Here is a 26,577-nt window from a genome sequence, read left to right as displayed (position 1 = left end):
CTCATCTTTCGAAATAGGAATAAATAATAAAAAAAACCGTGCCAATCAGTCAGACAGTAAACAGAGTGTAGTCCTATAAACAGGTGGCAGGAGGAGAATGCTGGGTGCGAGGGAGATGAGAGAAGACATAGGTTTCCATAAAAGACCTCAATGCCAAAGCACACTACATACAAATCTCCATTAATAATTGGTCAGAAACAGCCACAAGGGGTTTGAGGTAGTCGCCTCAGGTGCACCCCCCCCTCATTAAAATATTCTGTATGGAGGAAAATATGGAAGACACTATGAAAATATGGAAGACACATCATTAGCCTACATTTGCCATATATTCTCCTTTACGTCTGCCAACAACTGTTTACATTTGTTCATCTGAACCCTTGGATTGGTGTTATGCCCATACTCATCTTGTCTGCTGATCCCAATGTTTCCTATAATCCATAGAAATGTCTTATCTAAGTGATATCTTCAAACCCAAGATACCATTTTGTTATGGCAGAGTCACCACCATGTAAAAGAAAAAAAATGGTATTTTCAGTCTCTTACTATCCACATTTCCTCATCATTTAACAAGTCATGATATCAGTGGAAACATTGGGATCACTATCATTTAGCCATGAATGCTGCAGAGCCTTGAGTTGTGAACATGAAAGGAGCCTGGCTAAGCTAACCTGATAATGTCTCAACAAATCCAGGTGGAGTAAGACTGAGAACTTAACTGTACCGTACATTTATTTTCCCTTTAAGTTTTCCCTGAACCAACTGTAAAAGGCATGAAAAGTGACTCTTCAGCATCCTATGCCATTGCTATTTACACATTCTTCATCTGCTAATTTGAATACTTGCTTCAAGCTGTGTCATGTCTATGTCGTGTCTTTTTTGTTTTTTTTTCAAACCTGAGATGCCATTTTGATAGTTCTGCAAATAGGGTGCCAAGAGCTTAACCAACCGTTTTTAGAATAAAAGTTCACACATTCTTTTAAATGAAAAATATGCCTCAATGACTGCCTATGACTGTATAAGCACAGCCATTGTTAATGACTCATTTCTCACTATCACAGCCTTTCAGCTCAACCTCCGCAATATTATCAATGATATTGGACAACATTATTTTCATCTTAAACAGGTAGCGTTAAACAATTAAGGAACAACTAATGGATGACTGCAGTTTGCAAATGCCTGTTCCTATTCATTTTAATTTGATTTTCATTCAATATTCACATTAATGCTTCCACCTACCCACCTGGGAAACGGTGAGCAAGCCAGTTAATTGGCTGTCCCTTATTTTAACTGTTATCAAAAACTTTCTGCAGACAGAGACAAAAACTTGTACAAGAGTCAGTGGGCTTGACAAATGACCTGACAGTAGAATTTGGACAGAATGATCTTTTCTTTTCTTTTTTCTACATTGTGTTGCAATGGTGGATAAAGGGGAGCATAAAAGAGTGGGGTAGATGTAAAGTGATGTGAAGGAAACTTTAAATAACAGCGAGGTCCCTAACACCCATGAATCTCTTACACACCTTTTTTTTTTACACAAAGGGATCCATTAATAAGACAGAAGTATAAAAGAAATGCAACAGAAAAGGCAATACTGCTGGTTATCAGTCTCCTTGCGCTTTTCCCCCTTTTCCATCCACATTTTCTTCCCTCTCTCTGTCGCTGGTGCATGTGATCGGACAGGAGACACAGTACCTCCAGTTCGCCCCCCCCTTCTCCCTCCTTCCATTTTGCTTCTGATCAGCTGTCCTTTCACCACCATATTCTTTTCCACAGCGCCTTCTCTCGCTTTACACTCTAGAACTCAGCAAAGTCCTTGCCGCATTTCTCAGTGAAGGAGATGCGGATCTCCTCCTCCTCGTACTCATCAAAATTGCTGGTATCCCCCGGTCCTTTAAACTTGGGGACAAAGGGAGCCTCCACCTATGCACAAACAAAGACAACTGCTGAAAAAACTGACTCTCTGCATCTGGATGGTCAACGACCCTCAAAGCAAACATACGCACCTTTCTCTGGTAAATGGCAATCCAGTCGGTGGTCGAAAACCACTTGTGTCCCTTGATGTCGTTGACCCCGTTCTTGAGGTTGCCGTAACGCTTTGTGAGATCAACCTAATGGTAAGAACAAATACATTTTGCCAGGGTTGGACTGGGACAAAAAAAAAAAAAAAAAGGTCCTGGCATTTTGGCCCAGACCGCCCCACCACAATTGATCACACACCACCAATCTTCACCCTCCCCTGTATATGTATACCAACTGTGCCACTTCCTAAAATCACTAAAGCTGTGTAATGAGTAAGAGGGAATCATGGAAGACTAAGAGAGGAAACATGATAAATACCTTCAAAAAGTGGCGTTGCACTTTTTTGGCACTCTTTGGCTAGACTGGACCAGCAGGGCCAGCCCTACAAATGCGAATGTCCTTGGAGTGACTGAGTGAGCAAGTTACACAATTGGGCCGCTGGATCAAGCGACCAACGACGTCACTGAAGTTACACGATTGGTCGGCCAACCAATGATATTGCTGGTAAACACGTAAGTGGCAGTTTCCCTATTGGCAACTGCTCTTTCAAAATGGATCAGCACAGCGGTTCCAGCTCATTCCACATTTATCGCGCACTAATGAACGGAATATATTGCTGCTTGTGGATACTACTGAAATGCTAATAATGGAATATTTTGCTGCTCTTTCCACATCTGGTTACGCACTGTAACGGTCCAGCATAGAGCAGAGTAGGAGAGAAAACAGCTCTCCATGCACCGAGAGGCATGAGGGAGAGCTGTTGAAGCACTCCACCCACAGATTAGAACCAGATGAAAGAGGAGGGGGAGTTAACAGGAACAGTTATCATTACAATTAAATTAAGTTCTCTTTCAAATCACACATCCAAAGATATGAGTGGAAAAAATGGTTCTTGCAGCTGCATTTATAACCTTATTTTGGTAACACTTTCTATGAAGCTTGCATCTATAATGCCCTATAAGCATCTATAACGCCCTATAAGCAACTATAACGTCGTATAAGCATCTATTGCATCTATAACGTCCATACTTTCCTATAATGTGTATTACAATGACTAACGGCTATGGCTGAAGACTGTGAAATAGCACTGAAGTCTCATTACGCATCTCTACAAAACTTCAGCAAAACAAGTTGGCTATGATGCACTATGACATTTGCAGATAAACAGGCTAATGATGACATATTTATAATGCATAAATCCGTTTTAAATTGACAATGTATCATAAAGGTGGTTATGAGGTGTTGTGAGGGCATATACATGGTTATAATGACTCTTACAATGACCTATAGCTACACTTATAGGGCATTATAGATGCTTATAGGGTGTTATAGATGTAAGCTTCATTGAAAGTGTTACCCTTATTTTTACTTGAACGTAGCTTAACCATGTCATGTGATATGCTACTTCAGTACACTTTAGCAACAAATATTACTGGGACCACTGCAGAAAATTGCAGATGAACATTTGCTATCCAGGAATTCACATTATAGACACTAACACTGACTATTCCTGTAACAAATTGGCCACAATTTCGAACATTGACCATACACGGTCCAGCCATACACTAGATTTTGACCTAGTCTTGTTTGCAGATGCACTGTTTAATGAAGGCACTGAGCCTAAAGGGGGAGGGGTTTAAAGATGTGATTGGGGGCATCCTGGTAGTGTAGCAGTCTATTCCAACACCTACCAACATGAGGATTGCCATTTCAAACCCCCGTGTTACCTCTGGCTTTGTCAGGTGTCCCTACAGACACAATTGGCCGTGTCTGCTGGCAGGATGCCGGATGTGGGTATGTGTCCTGGTTGCTACACTAGCGCCTCCTCTGGTCGGTCAGGGCGCCTGTTCAGGGGGGAGGGGGAACTAGGGGGAATAGCGTGATCCTCCCATGCGCTACATCCCCCTGGTAAAACTCCTCACTGTCAGGTGAAAAGAAGTGGCTGGCGACTCCACAAATATCGGAGGAGGCATGTGGTAGTCTGCAGCCTTCCCCGGTTCGGCAGAGGAGGTGCAGCAGCGACCAGGATGGCTTGGAAAATAGGGTAATTGGCCAAGTACAATTGGGGAGAAAAGGGGGGAAAACGCCAAAAAAAGAAAAAAAACGAAAAAAGAAGAAGATGGGATTGGACCAGCCCAGTGTCAATTAAGTAAAAAAACAGTATGCCAATCTACCTGTTTGATGGGTCAGTCAGACAATTTTTTTTTTTTTTAAAGGCAGTTGTGTCAGCCCAAAAGGCATGTTGGCCCAGCGGGAAAGTGCCCAGTCTGCCAGATGGCCAGTCCAGCCCTGCATTTGGCTTATTTTTGTACTTGTATATAAATACAAGATATCAATGTGAAATCAACATTGCGGCAAGGAGAAAGGATTCTGATTTTTCATCTTCACCTGTAGCAGGTTCCTTAGGAGGTCTTTCAGGTCTGAACTGAAGTGGGACGGGAAACGCACCTAGGACAGGAGAAAAGAGGAGACTGTCAAGAAGAGGTAAATTTAGATGGAGACAGGGCATGAGTAATGCTTCAACTTCCTAATGTTAGTGAACTGAGGAGAGCCATTTAACTCCCAAATACTCCAATTTACTCAGCTTTGCACTCATTCCTTATCAACCATGATTTTTGATTTGAACATTTGGCTCAGGTGTTCACGGAGGATGCGGTTCAATCATGTTGCCATTAAGAACTTCAAATGCTGTTTGAAGCCTGGATTGTGGGTAAGCACTTTCCTGTGTTAACATGTACCAATTTAAAGCAGGATCTGTGTGCTGATCTAGGATATGGACTAAAATATAATTTGTCCAGGGTCGTGCTGAATACTTATTGCTGAATTCTTTTTACATGATGCTCACAATGGTGGCTAAGCAGCAGAAATGATACTTAAGCAACACACATGAAGAGCAAAATTTAAAACTATTGCTGTAGTTAGTGATTCAAGTAATGTAGAGGAAGGAGCTTCTTACAAAATTCCTCTATTATTTTCCAAATAGCAATAGCTAATAAATTAAAATCAGTTGCAAATAAATAAGTAAATGAACCATTTGAAACGGGTACTATTAATCTCATTTCACATTGTGCCATTCCCTGCAACTTCTGAATGAGTGATGGATAGGAAATCTGTGAAGGTTTCCTCCACCTAAATTAATCAACTGAAACATCAAAATCAGGCTATAACAAAAATGGCAAGCAGAGCATTTAACTCGCTTTTAATTTGTAAAGCCTTGAAAACTGCCCACTACTTTAGAACTCATTCAAACCCTTTTTCCCCCATCAGTAACAATGCTTGTCTTAATGCTTTTACTAAAATGGTATCAGAATCAGAATAATGTTTATTGGCCAGTTTTCACCTACATGGAATTTGACTCTGGTTTCATGGCTCTCTCAGTGTACTTAACATAGAATAACAACACAACAATTTTCAGATATATACACAAAAATTGGCTATATACAGGTGAAATAAGAGGTGATAAAGTGCTATGGTGCAGAGAATATATCAGAGATGCTGAAATAGATGTTAGCAGGTTACTTACATACATGTCTCAGGTAGATGGACATGACAGAGCATACCAGCATATGTATGTATAATGTACAGTACAGTATAGTATATACAAAATATCTAGTATCTCATGATGTATAAAAACTTTCCAGAGTGATAAACGACCAACTAGATTCAACCTCACCAAAGGGGAATCACAAGCCATCAATTGGCTAAGGAGCAATGATGATGTAATCGTAAAGCATGCTGACAAAGGAGGCGGGCGTGGTCGTTTGGGGAAGAACTCAGCATATAGACAACTGAATGACACACATTACTATTTTCCCATCGACTTATATCCGTTGCAAGACCTGCAATGTCAACTGATGGAAATGCTGAATAAGGCACAAGCAGAACACTGGATCACAGAAAAAGAGTACGCCTTTCTACTAGTAAAAAAAAACAACCCAAAACAAAACAAAAAACCCTAGACTGCCCCGTTTCTACACATTGCCAAAAACTCATAAAAATTTGTCAAACCCGCCTGGCAGACCTATCATCAGTGGAAATGGCTCAATTCTGGAACCAATCTCAAAGTTCATTGATCACCACATCAAACCTTTTGTTCCAAACCTACAGTCTTATATCCAGGACATTACCCAAGTGTTAAATAAAATTGATGATAAATATAAAACACTGCATACATGATTACAATGGATGTGGAATCACTGTACATAAACATTGATCATGAAGAAGGTTTATAAGCTATGTAACATTTCCTACAAATGAGAGATGAGCCAGTTCGCCCAACAGATTTTATTGTTGAACTCACAAGATTGACATAGGAGAATAATGTATCTCTCTTTCACAAACCGTTGTACGGACAGTCACGGAGCACAGCAATGGGCATGACCTCTGCATCCTCCTCCAACCTCTTTCTAGGAGTGTGGGAGGAGACATTTATTTGGAGCTCATCCAACCTCTACTTAGACAAAATAAAATGGTTTGGACATTACGCAGACGATCTAATATTCTTTATGCAATATGAAGAACGTGTTCCAAATTCCTCGGAGTCCACATCAGTGAAGACCTCTTCTGGACATCAAAAACCCAGGCCCTTGTGAAAAAGGTCCAACATCCATCCATCCATCCATCTATCTATCTATCTAGCTATCTATCCATCCATCCTCAAACAAACAACCTGGCTACAAAAGTCCTGTGGATTTAAAAAAAAAAATTTCCCCTTTTTTCTCCCCAATTATACCTGGCCAACTACCCCACCCTTCCAAGCCGTTTCGATCTCTGCTCCACGCGCTCCGCCGATCTGGGGAGGGCTGCAGACTACCACATGCCTCCTCCAATACACGTGGAGTCAGCAGCCGCTTCTTTTCACCTGACAGTGAGGGGTTTCGTCAGGGGGACGTAGCGTGTGGGAGGATCACGCTATTCCTCCCAGTTCCCCCTGCCCCCTGAACAGGCGCCCCGACTGACCAGAGGAGGCGCTAGTGCAGCAACCAGGATACACACCCACATCCGGCTTCCCACCCGCAGACACGGCAAATTGTGTCTGTAGGGATGCCCGACCAAACCGGAGGTAACAAGGGGATTTGAACAAGCGATCCCCGTGTTGGTATGCAATGGAATAGACTGCCACGCCACCTGGACGCCCAGCCCCATGGAATTTTTAAACGTGGAAGCTGCAATCATTGTGATAATGTCATGAAAACCAATCATTTTCAAGATGTGAGTACATCTGGCACATATCAAATGAGACACTTTGCCAACTGCAACACCATACATGTTGTTTATAGACTGGAGTACCCCCATTGTTGTTTCTATGTAGGATGAACAAAAAGAAGACTAAGACCGAGTTGAAGAACATTAAAATGCCATCCGCACAAAGAATGTTGATTATGCTTTGGCCTCACATTATATGTGAATGGGACATCGGGACATAGCAGGAGATGAGGCAACCGCCTAAAAAGACTACGCCAACTCGAGACCTTTTGGACTGTAGCAATGAAAGCAATGAAATACCCCGTTCTCAATGATGAGATAGACTTTTCTCCTTTTTTGTGAAATATTACTTCAGGAATAATGAAAAGACTGTATTTTAATATATGGAACTATTGATGGAGGTGGTGATTTTGTAGTCAATATGTGCTTGTAGTCATTAGCAGAAAAATGTGAACCAGGTTATAGATTGATGAATTTATCATGTGTACGTATGGAAAGGATTAGGTCCACCTTGACTTGACAGCCATGTTATATCTATCTTCTTTTTAACATTGAGGTTTGCCCCCCCCATCTCTTCTCCTCTTTCCTCTCTCTCGCTCTTTCCCTCCCTTCCATCCTCCTTCCCCTTTCTCTTCCCTCCTCCTTTCCTCTCCCTTCTATGGATGATGCATAACGTCCTTGTTTTCGACCAGTAGGCTTGTACACTGATATAGAACCATCCTCCCACCCAATGCATTAGTGCAAAACAATAAAGGTGTGTAAACTACTGCTGACAATGACTCTCATGAAGACCTATGTGGGTCACCACTTACTGGTCATTTAAATACATACTGCCATGTAAAATAAAGGCATTTTAATTTTGCACAAACCGTAGTGTGTCTTGGATCCTATTTGAAGTAGACTTGCATTTTACATTATCGATTGAGACCATATTCCACCCATGCAATGAGCCCTTCATGAGAAGGAATAAGCACAGTATACCTGAAGTATCCAAAGAGCACCTGTATGCGACTACCACAAAGACCCAGCAGCGCTTCTACACCATTGTCTTCACAGAAAGGTATACATTTTGTTCATACCCAAGAATGACAAAGCCAGCCTATAAATGTAAAATAATACTTCACTTTGTTAGTTTTTTTTTAATGTTAGAATATTACATTTTCTTTGAGTGTTACTCTTAGGTGTTGGAGGATTTTTAAAATGGTTTAAAAGAAAATAATTCATCGGTAGTAGTGATCATTGGTATACTCCTTTAAATATTGATGAGCCAAAACATTATGACCACCTGCCTCATATGCTTTTGGTCCTCTGCGTGCCGCCAAAACAGCACCGACCCACCGAGGCATGGACTCCACAAGGCCCCTGAAGGTGTCCTGTGGTATCTGGCACCAAAACATTAGAAGCAGATCCTTCACGTCCTGTAAGTCGTGAGGTGGAGCTGCCGTAGATCGGACTTGTCAGTCCAGGACATCCCACAGATGTTCAATCAGATTGAAATCTGGAGAATTTGGAGGCCAGGGCAACACCTTGAACACTTCGTCATGTTCCTCAAACCATTCCCGAAAAATGTGTGCAGTTTGGAGGGGGCGCATTATCCTGCTGAAAGAGGCTACTGCCATCACGGACTACCATTGCCAAGAAGGGGTGGACCTGGTTTGAAATGATGTTTAGGTAGGTGGCACGTTTCAAATTGGCATCCACATGAATGGTCAGACCCAGGGGTCCAAGCAGAACATTGCCCAGAGCATCACACTCCCTCCACTGTGGTCTCCTTACAGTGAATCCTGGTGCCATCACTTCCCCAGGTAAATGGCATAAATGGCCATTCACGTGATGTAAAAAGAAAATGAGACTCATCGGACCAGGTGACCTTCTTCCACTGCTCCAAGGTCCAGTTTCAATGCTCGCGTGTCCATTGTAGGCACTTTCGATGGTAGACAGAGGTCATCATGGGCACTCTGATCAGTCTGTGGCTACACAGCAGGGTGCGATGCACTGTGTGTTTTGACGCATTCCTCCAGTAACATCATTAAAATTTTCTGTGACTTGTGCCACAGTAGACCTTCAGTCGGTTTGGACCAGGCGGGATAGCCTTCGTTGTCCACGTGTATCAATGAGCTTTGGGCGCCCAACACCCTGTCACTGGTTTGTGATTAGTCCTTCTTCGGACCACTGTTAGTAGGTACTCACCACTGCTGACTGGGAGCACCCCACAAGCCTTGCCATTTAAGAGACGCTCTGACCCAGTTGTTTGACTACAACAATTTGGCCCTTGTCAAAGTCGCTCAGGTTTTTACTCCTGCCCATTTCTGCTATTCCGCTTCCATGCAGGAAGATGATGGTGTGAACTCACATTTGCAGTGGCCTCACCCAGTACGTGTGTGGGAAGATGGTGGCGCGAACTTACGTTTGCAGCGGCCTCACCCAGTACCATCCATGCAGTGTCTTTGTCCACATCTGCATCTAAGTTGTCTTCGTTTGATGGGTGGGAGAGCTGGTGCTGGATCGGCTGGGAAAGCTTGGTCTGCTGTGTCCTATGGGGCCAGGTACCATGGCCCTGCCTGGAGCTGCGCCTGGACAGGAAGCACCAAGGGCGATCTGACAGGATGTGGAAGCGAGGCAGGCTAAGCTAACTGCTAGCCCATGCAGACCAGCAGTTTCGATAACACTGAGGGCGGTCTGGCAGCAGCCTCGCTTGGTGTTGACTATGTTTGTGGTGTCATCGTGTGGAGTGCGGGGAGGTGTGTCGAGGGTGTCGGGCCGGGAGAGCTGGCGTTGGATCGGCTGGGGGAGCGTGGTATGCTGCGTCTGGTGGTCCCCAGGACCACAGCCCTACCCGGAGCTGTGCCCAAAGAGGAAGCACCGAGGGCGGTCTGACAGAATGCGGAAACGGGGCAGGCTAAGCTAACTGCTAGCCCATGCAGACCGGCAGTTCCGACAGTCATCCTGGCTCTCTTGGACAGTGACTTTTGGATATGTGTTTTTGTCTTGTCTTTGTGTTGCACTGCTGTGGGCTGGGGGAAACGATATTTCATTTCATTTCATGTACGCAAGCGCATAAAACGAAATTACAAATAAATGTTCCTGATTCCTGTATCCAACACGTTGACTACGAGAACTGATTGTTCACTTATGATCTATTCTACCCAGAGCTTAACATGTGCCCTTGTTTGGAGATGATCAACGTTATGCAGTTCACCTGTGAGTGGTCATAATGTCTTGGCTCATCATTGTAGCGATACACCAAAGAGATAAATAATTTTTTTTCTCCCCCTTTTCTCCCCAATTGTATCCAGCCAACTACCCCACTCTTCCAAGCCATCCCGATGTCTGCCCCATCCCTTCTGCCAATCCGGGGAGGGCCACAGACTACCAAATGCCTCCTCTGATACATGTGGAGCTACCAGCCGCTTCTTTTTACCCCTCAGTGAGGAATTTCACCTGGGGGACGCAGCACATGGGAGGATCACGCCATTCCCCGCAATTCCCCCTCCCCCCTGAACAGGTGCCCTGACCGACCAGAGAAGGCGCTAGTGTAGCGACACATACCCACATCTGGCTTCCCACCCACAGACATGGCGAATTGTGTCTGTAGGGACGCCCGACCAAGCTGGAGGTAACACGGGGATTCGAACCACCGATCCCTGTGTTGGTAGGCAACGGAATAGACCACCATGCCATCTGGACACCTCGATAAATCAAATATAACCTAAAATACTTTGACAAAAATAATGTATCCTCTAAGCTACAATCAGAATGACAAAAAAAACAAAAACAAAAAAAAACAACCTTTGATGCAACTGACTAAGACAGATACATTCCCTGTCCAATGCCAAATCCCAGCATAAATCAAGACACATTTTCCAAACAGAAACAAGGCACAAAGTGGTTGTATGCAAGTGTCATGCTCACCTTTCCAGATACAATTTTTTCATAGATCTGTATGGGCTGGTCAGCGAAGAAAGGAGGGTACCCTGCAGCCATTTCATATATGAGCACACCCAGCGCCCACCAATCAACTGCCTTGTTGTATCCCTGGAGGTAGGGTTTGGGGTCGATGGGGTAAGGTGTAAAGAGTAAGGAGGTAGATGGAGGCAATTATGAGACAGACTGACCAAGACTGAGAATAAAAAAGTAGATTAAGTGACGTGTGGAAGAAGCTTGTGTAGGTTGAGGGAGAGAAGGTGGACTGATAAAAAAGAGGGAAAAAGCTGACAAACTGACTTTAATCCCATCTGTATAAATTTTCTCAAACACAAGGTCCCACTCAGAACAGTACTTCAATGTGGCACATAATGTAATAGACACAAAGCAAAACTTTTGTTTAACTTTGTTGTGAACAGAACAACACAAGATCATTGCTAACGTTACATATTATTGATGTCATATCCCGATTGGACACCTAACATTGACATTTTTGTGAAATCCCACTTTGAATGAAACCGTAAAGGCAATACCAAGGGACAAAATACAAGGGAGAGGCTAAGGGAGAATAGTGTTGAAGGAGTGAAAAAGTTATACACTTTGCCTATTTTATTGCCAATAAAGATAACGTTAATTTAAAAAACAAAAACAAAATCTCCAACATAAAATGGGACGACATCATATAGCTTTAGATGCATTCACTCACAAACATTCATTTTAGAAGGGGCCCATGACTCCACACAGACGGTACAGCTAAATGTATTAAATGTCACTTTGGAGTGTGTGAGTTAGTAGTCCAGTTAATGAAGTGCTTTACACCTCAAAACAAAAATCCTAGGACCCCACAGTAATCCTGTGCTTCTATATGTGTATCCACTTTATGAAAAAATAAACCCAAGATCATAACATTTCATTCATTTTGAAATTTTCTTAGCTAATACGCTCACCTTGCTGAGAATAATCTCTGGGGCTAGATATTCTGGTGTGCCACACAGTGTCCAGGTCCGACCTTTTACACGCTTGGCAAAGCCAAAATCTGTGACCTGCGGGAGGGGTTAAAATGAATGACAGACACACAAACAGAGTATGAGTTTACATGTATCTGAGATGGAGAGAGCCGAAAGGTGGAAAAAAAACAGAACCTCTTTTGCATGCTCAATAATCCAGGTAAGAAAATCAAAGAAGGTTGAATCAGTCCATCTATTCAACCTTCTTTGAAAAACAGAATCATTCATTAGATGTTTCACTCTTCACCACTGGAGGCCAGAAGAGTGCCACAGACTGTTCAGTCATGTTAACACTGGAGCTATCAATATCCTCACATCTGGAATCAATGGCCTTGGTAAGGGATTTACAGGATATCAGTCTACTGTTCATTGATGATAGATGGAATGTTCATATGGACCTCAACATTGATATGGTACCACAAATTTGGGGACAGGGATTACTCTTGACCAATATTTCTAGTTAAGGAGGTAGGCGAGTATTGGGTGGGAGGTGGCGAGTATTGGGCCAGATGTCCTACTTGCCAAAAGGAATGTGAAGCGGTGCAGTGGCCTCTCGCTTCCTGGTGTAGTGCTAAGGTCCATCAGGACCTTAGCATATGGCCGCTCCTACGCAAATGTGTCCGCAGCAGCACCTTCTCGTGGTACCTCCTGTTTTTACAAAGTCTGCTGCGGGGGCGCCTGGGTTCCCAGCGGTATAACCGGGTGGGTCGATTGGACTCGTTAGCCTTGGTTGGCAGCCAATCTAGGAGAAAGACAACTCTGATTTCAAACCTGGGTAGATGAAGTTTGTTAGCCTTGTCAGGCAGGAGAAGGAAAACTGATTTAAAACCTCCGCTGCCTTGCGGGTATACTCATATATGGGAAAGGCTTCGGGAAGAAACCAGGAGGAAAAATCTGCATCCGTCTCCATTGCCAGTCATCTTGCTAGTCTTGCCACTGGTAGTAGGTGGTCTCGGACAAGAGAGTGGGGTTGATGATGCGCAACTCTTCCTCACTTTAATCATCGCACAAGTCATCTGTCATCCATCACAGGATGACTAGATGGTCCTCGTCACCGCGACAGACGAATAACAGTTAAGGAGGTAACAGCAAATGTTTCCATTGGCCAAAATGTCCTCTGGCAAATTTCAAAATCATCCGTTTAGTTTTTGGCTCCCCTATAAAGTTGGCTAGAATCTACTGAAACCTTAATCAATTTCAGTTGGCATGCTATATACATGATGCAGTTTGCTGGCGACCACTTGTGTAGTCTGTAGTAATATGTTTAAATCACATGTGGCTTAAATGACCCAGTTAAATGACTCTTGTGTATTGCAGCTGTTTTTGGATCCCTTAAAAAAATATGAACATTGCGTTTTTGAAAAGACCAGAGCTGGCTTGAGCTGAGGTAGTGAGTGAAGATAGACTATTACCATCTAAACTGCATGCAGGGCACCAACAATGTTGGCTGAATCTGTAGTTATGTCAGATATCCTTGTATTAAAATTGTTATCCATACTGAATCATAAAGAGACTTAGTTAGGGTTACAACAGGGTGAAGCTGGATCTAGCCCTAATTTTACCTATTTTTGTAAAGTGAAACTGAAGATATTTCAGCTGATATTTCTAGGCCCTGAATGTGAATTTAAACTTCAAAAATGCAGGTAGGTAATTCTAAAAACTAAATTATTGTATCACAGAAAGTTGAATCAGTTCATCTGGATACAACGTTTATTGAGAGAGAAACGCTACATCACTCATCTAAGTGACCTCTTCAGCCTAAACTTCCCCACCCTTATAAACAATACAGTGGCCTAACGACCGAAAATAACGATCAGTTTCGTATGCAAATTACCGTGACCATTAAATTGCCATGTGTACTATTCACAGAGGATTGGGGAATGGTTGCAATCACAGCATTGTAAGATGGTGACAGATGTACTCTTAGGGCCCGTACACATCAAAACAACATCAGAGAACTAGCGGCGACGAAGGCCGACTGTTGCGTCACCTCACGTCGCCTGCGTCTGGGCCAAAAAGTAGCGCTTGAACACACCGCAAAGACTACAGCCAATGGCCATCTAGCATGTACGTTCTGTGCCTGCGCGAGAGGAAATGACTCTCAATACCAGCAGGTGTCGGTAGTCTGTATTCGCCATTCAAAATCTGAAACCGGAAGACCCAGGACTGCGGCTATACAAACCGTAAAAAAGCAGCATTTGCTTGCCATTGCCCCCCGCCCCCCTGAAATCATTGTTTAATTCTCTAAACAATGCAGTAGAATAAAAACAAAATGACATGGGGCTGATATACAAAAGGCAGACAAGGAGCTAATTACAAAATAATGTCAAATCAATAATATGCTCTTTCAGATATGCACAATGAACAGTATGCCTGACAGAGACGGATTTGTTTAATAACAAAAAACAAAATCAGTGAAACAGAGCTTATAGTAATTTTGAAGGCTGTGAAAGAAAATGGCCAGAAAATTGGATAACTGACCGAAAAGGGGCTCTGGAAAGGTCAGTTTAAATCTGAAGTTATAATAAATACCCTGTCAAGAATCATACAGGTTAATTAAATCATCAGGGACTAAGGTACAAAGCAAACATAAACAAAACCCCAAATGATCTGCTGTAATACATAGCAGAGACAAGCTTCCTAAAAAGACAATGGCTGTTCATGGCAGCAAAGAACACAGGAAGTCCATTCGATCTTATCTGTCTGGTCGCATCATGCCATGTCTGACTGGCATCATCATAGGTCGAGGAGGACACATCATGTGCGGTGGCCCTGGCATCATCTGCATGTGTCCTCCCATTGATGGCCTCATCCCTCCTGGCCCGCCTGGCATCATTCCGTGAGGTGGGGGCCCCATCATGAGCACCATGGGAGGACCTCCCATTGGAGGTGTTGGCAACATGCCTGGATGTGGGGGACGACCTGGGGGAGGGCCGCCAAGGAAAGGCGTGGGAGGAATCTTTCCTTGTTGAAATGCAGCCGTTGTTTTATCAATGAGGCTCTGAGCCTGCTCCTCCATCCATTTTTGGTAGTAATCGTTCACATTTTCTTTGTGTTTTCGACCGCTGTAGTGAGTCTTTCTCCCTCATGGTGAGTCATGTGTGAGATAGGTGTCACAGTGGTCACAGTAAAATTTAGGCATGTCGTCTTGTGGTCTCCTGTCAGAGCACGTTTCCAGCATTTCAATCCTTACCATTTTCACTCAACTCTCGCTCATTACAGACAGTGTCGTAGTATATTAACTTCTAATCGAGAATATGTCTGAATATGTCTGTCTAATCGAGAATATGTCGTTGGGAAAATATTAGCTTCTTGAAATTTTCAGGTGAGATGAAGACGAAAAACGAGAAGAGCCTTCTGTGTGTGGCCTCTTGACTTTGTCGTTTGCTTCCTTTTGTAACTTCTGTTTCTCTTCTCGTGCACTGATTCGTTAAGCTAAACAGCCAATCAGAATGATCTCTCTCATTGACAGGCTCTGCCGCCGATTCAACATGCTGAATCGGCCGAAAAGCTGGCAACAGGGGTCTGACTAGTGCCAACGCAAAAACTAGGGCCACAGACGCTCACTGACGGCCCGACATTGGCCAATGCCTGGTGTGTCACGGCCTTTAGGCCCTCTTCACATAGATGGCCTCTTTGACTAAATTATTGTAATTCAAAAAAAGAAGTCATCATTACTACTACTACTTTAAGCCACAACTTCCAAGCTTAAAATAAGTTCAATAAGAGTTTGAGTTTAGTTCTTACAATGTAATCTTGTGTTTCGCTGTGACAGAGAAAAAAAAATCAGTCAAATCTTTTTAACTATTGAACGGCCACCAGCTGCTGAATCAAGAAAACTGATGGTGTGGAGCACAGCTTAGCGATATGGTGAACTTTGCTTTTCCACCATGGATAATGACTTTTTTTGGAGTTAAAATTTAGCATAAATCCCAAAACTGGAAACTTCAATTTGAGCCAACATATTTTTACCTCAAATCATGCCGGCTCCTACTGACTAAATGCATTTGTACCACCTTTAATTCTTTTCCAGGTTCAGTGCCAACATTGAACAAGTGACTTTTAAATTGAATGCCACCTCATTTCGGGATGAATCAGATATAGATTAAATTGCATGTCACCTTGTTGGTGTAGTGTTTGCCAACTTTAACTGGTACATATGGATCAAGATAAATTTACACAGTCTTAGAGCTAAATGGCATACGTCCTTGAGGTCAGACCATACACAGATTTGGTCAGGGCTAAATTTTACGTATTCTGAGGGTTATGTAGTATTTGGCTTTAGTAAATACTTAAGGGCTCTATTTTGATACTGGTGCATAGTAAGTGGAGGCGCAAACACAGGCTGATTGGCAATTTCCTCGAGTGCAAGGTGAATTTTTCCCACCTGTAACTGTTTGTTAATACAGATCCACTGGCACAGTACAGCTTTGGTGTCCATTTTGGCTTGCAACTGAGCTTGCACCTTCACCGGCATGTAAGCACAAATGCAGGTTCATTGGCCTATTTTTGTGCAGCAGTCTAAGTGTAGGCACACAGGAAAATCTCTCCAAATGTGTTTTAATGGATGTTAGTCTGTGCATATCACCCCACTGAAATAAATCATTAAACCAATAGCAACAACTAACTGAATGCAACGGTCTTAATGAATTAATCAGAAAAAAAAATCTCGGTACACTACATAGCTAAAGCATGTGGGCACCAGAACATCACACCCATATGAGCTTGTTGAACATCTCATTCCCAAACCATGAGAATTAATATGACGTTGGTCCCCCCCTTTAGCTGCTATAACAGCCTTCACACTTTTGGGAAAGCTTTCCACTAGATTTTGGAACATACATGGATTTGCTCCCATTCAGCCACAAGAGCATTAGTGAGGTTGGGCATTGATGTTGGGTGGGAAGGCCTGGCTCGTAGTCGCCATTCCAATTCATCCCATAGGTGGAAGATGGGGTTGAGGTCAGGGCTCTGTTCAGGCTAGTCAAGTTCTTCCACACCAAACTCGGCAAACCATGTCTTTATGGATCTCGCTTTGTGCACAGGGGCATTGTCATGCTGAAACAGGAGAGCCCCCCACCCCCAAACTGTTGCCACAAATTTGGAAGCACACAATTCTCTAGAATGTCATTGTATGCTGTAGCATTAAGATTTCCCTTCACTGGAACTACGGGGCCTAGCCCAAACCATGACAAACAGCCCCAGATCATTATTCCTCCTCCACTAAAATTTACAGTTGGTGCTATGCATTCAGGCAGGTTGCATTCCCCTGGCATCCACCTTACCCAAATTGGTCCGTCAGACTGCCAGATAGCAAAGCATGATTCATCACTCCAGAGAACGCATTTCCGCTGCTCCAGAGTCCAATGGCAGTGTGCTTCACACCACTCGGGCCACTCTTATTTGCCACTGCTCGGCCATGGAAACCCATTTCACGAAGCTCCCAATGAACAGTTCTTATGCTGACATTGCAGCCAGAGGCAGTTTGGAGCTCGGTAGTGAGGGTTGCAACAGAGGACAGATGATTTTTACACCGCTACGCACTTAAGCACTTCGTGGTCCTGTTCTGTGTCCTACAGCTTCATGGCTGAGCATTGTTTTGTTGCTCCGAGATGTTTCCACTTCACAATAACAGAACTTACAGTTGACTGGGGCAGATCTACAAGGGCAGAAATTTGACCACCTGACTTGTTAGAAAGATGACAACCCATGGATATTGCTATGTTGAAAGTCACTGAGCTATTCAGTATGACCCATTCTACTGCCAATGTTTGTTTATAGAGGTTGTATGGTTGGGTGATTGATTTTTTGCATCTACCAGCAATGGATGTGGCTGAACTAGCCAAATCCAGTCATCAGAAGGGGTGGCCACATACTTTTGGCCATATAGTATATGTGACTGTTGGATTTGATGTGAATGAAAAAATTTGTGCTTATCATGCCGCATGGAAAATTCAACCTAACATGATAAAGTCAGTGTCTTACTTGTCCAGACAGATGTATCCTTACAAACTGTCTACACTAGAGCCTGACATCTGGTCGTGGTATGGGAGTCAGTTTCACTATCAATCCTCTGAGCAGAATGGGACAGAATATTTTATTTCCGGTCACGGGATCAGGACATAAAAATCCGCTCCTGTGTCAGACTCTAGACTAAACTATTGTGTCCATTGTCAATCTCTGTATGCTTGTGCATGATGTGAGAACACTGAAGTCAATTTGTGAGTTATGTCAGGGAGTCATGTTGACCTTCTTGCATGCTGCTTCAAATGTATATTTTGTTTTAGCACAATCTATAGGAATGGAGTATATATTTGGAAGAAAATGGCAGTATAGGGAAAGAATTTAACCTCACTGGATTGTATAGTTGATTGGGAAGTTCTAGAGCAGAAGCCAAAGCCCGCCCCAGCTCCACCTGATGATAATGTGTTAATCCTAATCCACCCTCTTTTTCAACCGTGCCACATTGTGCCAGGGCTGTGTTTGTCTCAAGTCGCCAAATCACAAAAATTATATTCAGCACACCCATGTGTGCCTGTGCCGAATATCACAAAAACAGAGCCCAAAGTTGCATACCTTTAGCCAGACGTAATTGCACGAGTTAAACTGTAACCTAAGGGTTACCTTGAATGTGTGAGGATTTAATTGAATACACTGTGGCTTTACAATAGGTATATTTTACCTGTATATATCCCTGTTGGTCTATGAGGAGATTCTCAGGTTTCAGGTCTCTGTAAATCAGGTCCAAAGCATGCAGGTACTCAAAAGTCAGAACTATCTGCGCTGCATAGAACCGAGCATGAGGCTCACTGCACACACAAACACAGAGAAACAAATAAATAGAGAGAAAGAGTAACTCCATGGACAATAACAGAGTAAAACAGAGGGAGCATTAAGTAATATGAGAGAAAGACCAAAATGTAATTCTGAACAAATAATCTATATTGTTTTTGTATGGACACTCCACTACAAATATACACAAACCTAAATCTGCCAATTCTCCTTAGATGGGAGAACATTTCTCCACCCGGTATGTATTCCATCACCATGTATAAGTTGGTGTTGTCCTACGAACAGAAATGATGAATCGATGGTTAGTGCATCTCTCATTTTCCCACAAGCACACACATACACACACACACACATACATACATACACACACGCACACACATACAAACACACGCGCATACATACACACACACACCACACATGCATACATACATACATACACACGCACGCACACACACACACACACACACACACACACACACACACACACACACACACACACACACACACACACACACACACACACACACACACACACACACACACACACACACACACACACATACAGAGCAAGCTTGGATGACTGGCTATCAGGAATAGCAATAAAAGAAGGATGATAACTACACTTGCTTATAATACTACCATAAAATGTTATTAGGACCATTTTTAAACAATTCATCTCATTTAACAAAAAAGACATTCCTCATAAACTCTCTACTAGTACTACTTTTGGCTGCTCCCATTAGGGGTTGCCACAGTGGATCATCCGTTTCCATTTCTTCCTGTCTCATGCGTCTTCCTCTGTCACACCAGCCATCTGCATGTCTTCCCTGACCACATTCATAAACCTCCTCTTTGGCCTTCCTCTTTTCCTCTTCCCTGGCAGCTCCATATTCAGCATCCTTCTCCCAACATGTCCAGCATCTCTCCTCCACACATGTCCAAGCCATCTCAATCTTGCCTATCTTGCTTTGTCTCCAAGCCGTCCAACTTGAGCGGTCCCTCTAATATAATCGTCTCTAATCCTGTCCTTCTTCGTCACTCCCAGTGAAAATCTTAGCATCTTCAACTCTGCCACCTCCACCACCTCCTGTCTTTTCGTCAGTGCCACTGTCTCCAAACCATATAACATAGCTGGTCTCACAAATATCTTGTAAACCTTCCCTTTAACTCTTGCTGGTACCCTTCTGTCGCAAATCACTCCTGACACTCATCTCCACCCACTCCACCCTGCCTGCACTCTCTTCTTCACCTCTCTCCTGCACTCCCCATTACTTTGGACAGTTGACCTCAAGTATTTAAACTCATATGCCTTCGTCACCTCTACTCCTTGCATCCTCACCATTCCGCTGTCCTCCCTCTCATTCACGCATAGGTATTCCGTCTTGCTCCTACTGACTTCATTCCTCTTCTCTCCAGTGCATACCTCCACCTCTCCAGGCTCTCCTCAACCTGCACCCTACTCTCGCTACAGATCACAATGTCATCTGCGAACATCATAGTCCATGAAGACTCCTGCCTGATCTTGTCCATCAACCTGTCCATCACCATTGCAAACAAGAAAGGGCTCAGAGCCGATCCTTGATGTAATCCCACCTCCATCTTGAACCCATCTGTCATTCCAACTGCACACCTCACTATTGTCACACTTCCCTCATACATATCCTGCACCACTCCTACATACTTCTCTGCAACTCCCGACTTCCTCATACAATAACACCGCCCCTCTCTCGGCACCCTGTCATATGCTTTCTCTAAATCTACAAAGACACAATGCAACTCCTTCTGGCCTTCTCTATACTTCTCGATCAACATTCTCAAAGCAAACATCGCATCTGTGGTGCTCTTTCATGGCATGAAACCATACTGCTGCTCTCTAATCATCACCTCTCCTCTTAACCTAGCTTCTATTACCCTTTCCCATATCTTCATGCTATGGCTGATCAACTTTATACCTCTGTAGTTGCTACAGTTCTGCACATCGCCCTTGTTCTTGAAAATTGGTACCAGTATGCTTCTTCTCCACTCCTCAGGTATCCTCTCACTTTCCAAGATTGTGTTAAACAATCTAGTTAAAAACCCCACTACCATCTCTCCTAAACATCTCCATACCTCCACAGGTATGTCATCAGGACCAACTGCCTTTCCACTCTTCATCCTCTTTATAGCTGCCCTCACTTCCTCCTTGCTAATCCACTGAACTTCCTGATTCACTATCCATACATCGTTCAACCTTCTCTCTCTCATTTTCTTCATTCATCAGCCCCTCAAAGTACTCCTTCCACCTTCTCAACACACTCTCCTCGCTTGTCAGCACATTTCCATCTCTATCCTTGATCGCCCTAACTTGCTGCACATCCTTCGCAGCTCGGTCCCTCTGTCTAGCCAATCGGTACAAGTCCTTTTCTCCTTCCTTAGTGTCTAACCTGTCATACAACTCACCATACACCTTTTCCTTTGCCTTTGCCACCTCTCTCTTCGCTTTACGATGTGTCTCCTTGTACTCCTGTCTACTTTCTTCATCTCTCTGACTATCCCACTTCTTCTTTGCCAACCTCTTCCTCTGTATACTTTGCTGTACTTCCTCATTCCACCACCATGTCTCCTTGTCTTCCTTCCTCTGTCCTGATGACACACCAAGTACCTTCCTAGCTGTCTCCCTCACTATTTCTGCAGTGCCTGCCCAGCCATCCGGCAACTCTTCACTACCACCCAGTGCCTGTCTTAACTCCTCCCTGAACTCCACACAACAGTCTTCTTTCTTCAACTTCCACCATTTGATCCTTGGTTCTGCCTTCACTCGCTTCCTCTTCTTGGTCTCCAAAGTCATCCTACAGACCACCACCCGATGCTGCCAAGCTATAGTTCTCCCCTGTCACCACCTTACCGTCTCCAATCCTTTTCAGATCTCGCCTTCTACATAAGATATAATCCACCTGTGTGCACATCCTCCACTCTTGTATGTCACCCTGTGTTCCTCCCTCTTCTTGAAATATGTATTCACCACAGCCATTTCCATCCTTTTCGCAAAATCCACCACCATCTCTCCTTCCACATTTCTCTCCTTGACACCATACCTACCCATCACCGCCTCGTCACCTCTGTTCCCTTCACCAACATTCCTCATAAACTGAGTGACCAAAAGTCAAGATTTCTAAAACCTGTTGTTGTTTTTTTAACACAGAATCAATGCCTTTCTCAGATGGTCCAGTTACATTAACTAATGGCAAATTTAAAAGTGAAATGACAAGATTTATGAAATATACATAGGCAAGACAGGGTTATGTATGGAAAGAGAACTAACTTTGTGAGTCAAAGAGTAGTATCATTCTATCAATCAATCATATATATGGCATATGGTGAAGTGTTAAATGGCTGGTCAACTTTCATGACTATTCTTCTCTTGTTCAGGGGCAAAAGTAACCCTTTAAATTTGGCAGAAATAGACATTTTGTACATATTATGCTAAAAATCATAATTATATGAAATGTGAATTTTAATCGTGATAACATTTTCTTTTTTCTTTTTGGACCCCCCCCCCTTTTTTTTCTCCCAGTTGTATCTGACCAATTACCCGACTCTTCCGAGCCATCCTGGTTGCTGCTCCACCCCCTCTGCCAATCCAGGGAGGGCTGCAGACTACCATATGCCTCCTCCGATACATGTGGAGTTGCCAGCCGTTTTTTTTTTCACCTGACAGTGAGGCGTTTCGCCAGAGGGATGTAGCGCTAGGGAGGATCATGCTATTGCCCCCCAAATAGGTGCCCCAACCGACCAGAGGAGGCGCTGGTGCAGCGACCAGGACACATACCCACATCCTGGAACTCCCACCATTTGCCTCCCACCCGCAGACACGGTTAATCGTGTCTGAAGGGACGCCTGACCAAGCCAGAGGTAACACGGGGATTCGAACCGGCGAGCCCCGTCTTGGTAGGCAATGGAATAGACCGCTACACTACCTGGACGCAGCCCATATTCTTTTTATCCTACATTCTATGTATTATGAATACACACTGACCCCTAAACCTAACAATGCCCATCAACACTCACATATATTTAGACATTAACCCACACCTTACCTGAACCAGTGCTCATATTCAGCTGTTCGTATAATACGAACGCACACACACACACACACACACACACACACACACACACACACACACACACACACACACACACACACCTATTATCCTAGCCTGGGTCAGTGCCAACAGAAAGCTAGGATTAGAACTTTTAGAAACTGGTGATGAAGAGGGAGATAATGGGTGGATCTGGAGGACTTAAGACACATACACATACAATTTTAAATCTTGTGTACCTTAAAAGAGTACTCTACTCGCACAAGAAAAGGAAAGCTCACAGCCTGTAAAATCCTCTTTTCATTCAGGGTGTGTTCTATTTGCTTCAGTTTGACGACCTGAAAGGCAGGGTAGGGAAGACGTGAGGAGACAGACACAGTCAGAGAGGGAGAGAGAGAGAGAGAGAGAGAGAGAGAGAGAGAGAGAGAGAGAGAGAGAGAGAGAGAGAGAGAGAGAGAGAATGAGCAAGAGGGCAAGAGAGCGATAGATCAATTAAGGTAGTGTAATGTGTATGACCAATGTAGGTGGGGGAGTATATCATCATGCCAACATTTTCCCCAATTTTATTCAAATTAAAATGAATTCAAAGTCGTTCTAGAACCTTAATGCCTGCCCCGTAAAAGACAAAAGACCATGTGCAGGTTTCCTTCATATTTTTACTCCAATAAATTCAATGACAAATACATGGATGATAATTACCAGGGCCAATGTTTTCAACCAAATGTTATGGTAATTCTGAAAGGTTTGGGCTCAGTATTTCCCACAAATGTCTAAGGGCTAGAAAATACTATGTTCCATATTTCACACCAAATCCGATATTTTCATGTTGTCCAATGGCCATAAGGACACTAATTGTGCCAACATCTAAGTGTTACGATGCGAACGCCTTATTTAAGATATAAACATTTACCCACTCACAGCCTCAGCCCCGATCCAAACTGACCTTTTGCTTGTTGAGTATCTTCATGGCGTAATGCTGTCCTGTTTCTCTATGCTTGACTAGCATAACGCGCCCAAAGGAGCCTGTGCCCAGTGTTTTCAACCTTTCAAACTGCTCCAGGCAAGCTGTGTTCTGAGCAAAGAGCACACAGGGGGTTAAAAACACACTTATATGCAAACACAGCCAAAAGGAAATATACAACACGGAGTATCAAACGACCAGGAAATAAAACTTTTATGTCCCAAGTGGCTGGTGGATAATTAATTAAGTTTCCTTTATTAAATCCCCTTGGGGAAATTCAATTACTGCAAATTAACCCATCCTAGCTGTGATCTGTGTAGCTAGGAGCAGTGGGCTGCCACCTTCATGCTGCGCCTGGGGACCAACTCCAGTTCTTTTCCCATTGCCTTGCTCAGGAGCACAGACAGGAGTATAAACCCTAACATGCATGTTTATTTTGATAGTGGGGGGGAAACCAGAGCACCCAGAGGAAACCCACTGCAGACATGGGGAGAACATGCAAACTCCACACAGAGGACGACCTGGGATGACCCCCAAGATTGGACAACCCTGGGGATCGAACCCAGGACCTTCTTGCTGTGAGGCAACAGCACTAACCACTGGGCCACCGTGCAGCCCATTAAGTGACACACAAGCTTATTCCTCTATCTTGCTACCTAAAAAGGAGTTTTAATTTGTGCAAATAGTTGGTATGAATGGAAGAAAATATTAATTTCAAACTACAATTCGGAATAGTGCCATTTTTTTCCTCTCAGGATGCTGCATTTTTTTACTGCCAAAAGAACTGCAGTTTACTACACACAGGCACATTGGGCAGGTAAACTATATTAACATTTAACCCTGTTGTAAAGTGAGGGGCCCTATGGGCAAGCTACGTGCAAACACTTAACGAAAGATGCGGCAAACATGCTAAAACACAGCCCTATATGAACTTGAGATCCACAATATCTGCAAATTTGAGTGTGCATGCTATCCATCCATCCATTATGCAAGTCGCTTGTCCGAATTCGGGTGGCGGGATGCTGGAGCCTATCCCAGCAGTCATTGGGTGGCAAGTGGAGGGAGACACCCTGGACAGGCTGCGAGTCTATCACAGGGCCGACACATTCACACCTCGGGAAAATTTGTGTGGCCGATTCACCTGACTTACATGTCTCTGGACTGTGGGAGGAACTGTGTACGCTAATGAACAAATATAAAGAAGGTGACTACTACAACAGGATAACTCAATGCTGTTTTTCTGCTCTCAAGATTTGATTAGAAACACAGACAGATGGATTTTTTTTTATTTATGTGATAATGGCCTGTATGATAAATTCACACATTCACACTCTGCTGTATGCAGATATGCCTCAAGCTGCCCTCAAGTACACATGCACACTGACCTGTGCAGGGTTCTCCCACTTCTTGAGAAAGTCTTCTTTTGCTTTAGCAAGGAACTCTTTAACTGTGAAAGAAAACAATCAAATTAACCAGCGAAAACAAGAGCCTTCCTTTTGATAGGAATATGCGTGTAAATGTATCTGTGTGCATTTTGAGTAGAAAGAGAGCATAAAGAAAACAGTGGACATGAAGTAAGAATTTGTTCTAAATTTCCAGGACTTGTCACAGGAAGTCACAGAGCCTTTTAAACTTGAGCCTGTAATATTCTACTTAATTTATTTAAGGTAGGTGTACAACACCTCCTCCTACTGACATCAAAAATGAGAACTGCTCAAATGCTGATGCCATCTTTGTCATTATCCTGAGTCTCATGCGCTCTGTCTATTGTCTAGAGAGCTACAGAGGAGAAAAAAACTGAGGAACTGAGACATTTTGCCCTTGTTGGACAGTACAGACCAACACAAACAGGTGACGAATAATGGCACACCATGGAGCCTGATGTAATGCCAACCATGCAGTTTAATGTCTGCACTGTAAGGTAAGGAAGGTGCTGCCCGTTCCATCAAGGTAACCAATTCAAAATAATGTGGAGAGAAAAGGATGATGGACTGCTGATATTCACTTCAAACCTTACAATCTGTTGCATTCCAAAGCAATTTTTTGGGACCCCCTCCCTTTTCTCCCCAATTGTATCTGGTCAATTGTACCTGGTCAATTACCCATTACCCCACTCTTCTGAGCCATGCCGGTTGCTGCTCCACCCCCTCTGCTGATCCAGGGAGGGCTGCAGGCTACCACATGCCTCCTCCGATACATGTGGAGATGCCAGCCGCTTCTTTTCACCTGACAGTGAGGAGTTTCACAAGGGGGACGTAGCATGTGGGAGGATCATGCTATTGCCCCCAGCCCACCCCCCCCAAACAGGCACCCCGACTGACCAGAAAAGGCGCTAGTGCAGTGACCAGGACACATACCCACATCCGGCTTCCCACCTGCAGACACGACCTCTGTACACGGTGTCTGTATTGTGTCTGTAGGGATGCCCGACCAAGCCGAAGGTAACACAGGGATTCGAACTGGCAAGCCCCATGTTGGTAGGCAACGGAATAGACCACAATGCTACCTGGACACCTCCCCCCAAGGCAATTTTTACCTCTATCAGATTCCATCAGCAGACATCTACCAATCCTCCCCACCTTTTTACCAC

At 43.7% G+C, this 26,577-nt stretch overlaps 1 protein-coding gene and 1 pseudogene across 1 annotated transcript in view; both read right to left on the bottom strand.

Annotated features, from left to right (window-relative positions):
- Positions 1 to 799: 799 nt before the first annotated feature.
- The window catches only part of prkacab (protein kinase, cAMP-dependent, catalytic, alpha, genome duplicate b), a 28,949-nt gene continuing 3,171 nt past the window's right edge, over positions 800 to 26,577 (bottom strand). Inside the window, exons 2-11 of the mRNA XM_056280932.1 lie at positions 25,373 to 25,434; positions 23,970 to 24,098; positions 23,266 to 23,364; positions 19,140 to 19,222; positions 18,838 to 18,964; positions 12,096 to 12,191; positions 11,137 to 11,259; positions 4,408 to 4,467; positions 2,004 to 2,108; positions 800 to 1,920 (exon numbers count right to left, since the gene is read on the bottom strand). Of these exons, the coding sequence (XP_056136907.1) occupies positions 1,795 to 1,920; positions 2,004 to 2,108; positions 4,408 to 4,467; positions 11,137 to 11,259; positions 12,096 to 12,191; positions 18,838 to 18,964; positions 19,140 to 19,222; positions 23,266 to 23,364; positions 23,970 to 24,098; positions 25,373 to 25,434 (1,010 nt within the window). The 3' untranslated portion in view covers positions 800 to 1,794. The remainder of the gene's footprint in view (positions 1,921 to 2,003; positions 2,109 to 4,407; positions 4,468 to 11,136; positions 11,260 to 12,095; positions 12,192 to 18,837; positions 18,965 to 19,139; positions 19,223 to 23,265; positions 23,365 to 23,969; positions 24,099 to 25,372; positions 25,435 to 26,577) is intronic.
- LOC130113346 (U1 small nuclear ribonucleoprotein C-like) lies at positions 14,851 to 15,297 on the bottom strand (annotated as a pseudogene).

This window comes from Lampris incognitus, chromosome 5 (genome assembly GCF_029633865.1).
Source record: "Lampris incognitus isolate fLamInc1 chromosome 5, fLamInc1.hap2, whole genome shotgun sequence".
Taxonomy (NCBI): Eukaryota; Metazoa; Chordata; class Actinopteri; order Lampriformes; family Lampridae; genus Lampris; species Lampris incognitus.
This window is presented reverse-complemented; position numbering and strand designations above follow the sequence as displayed.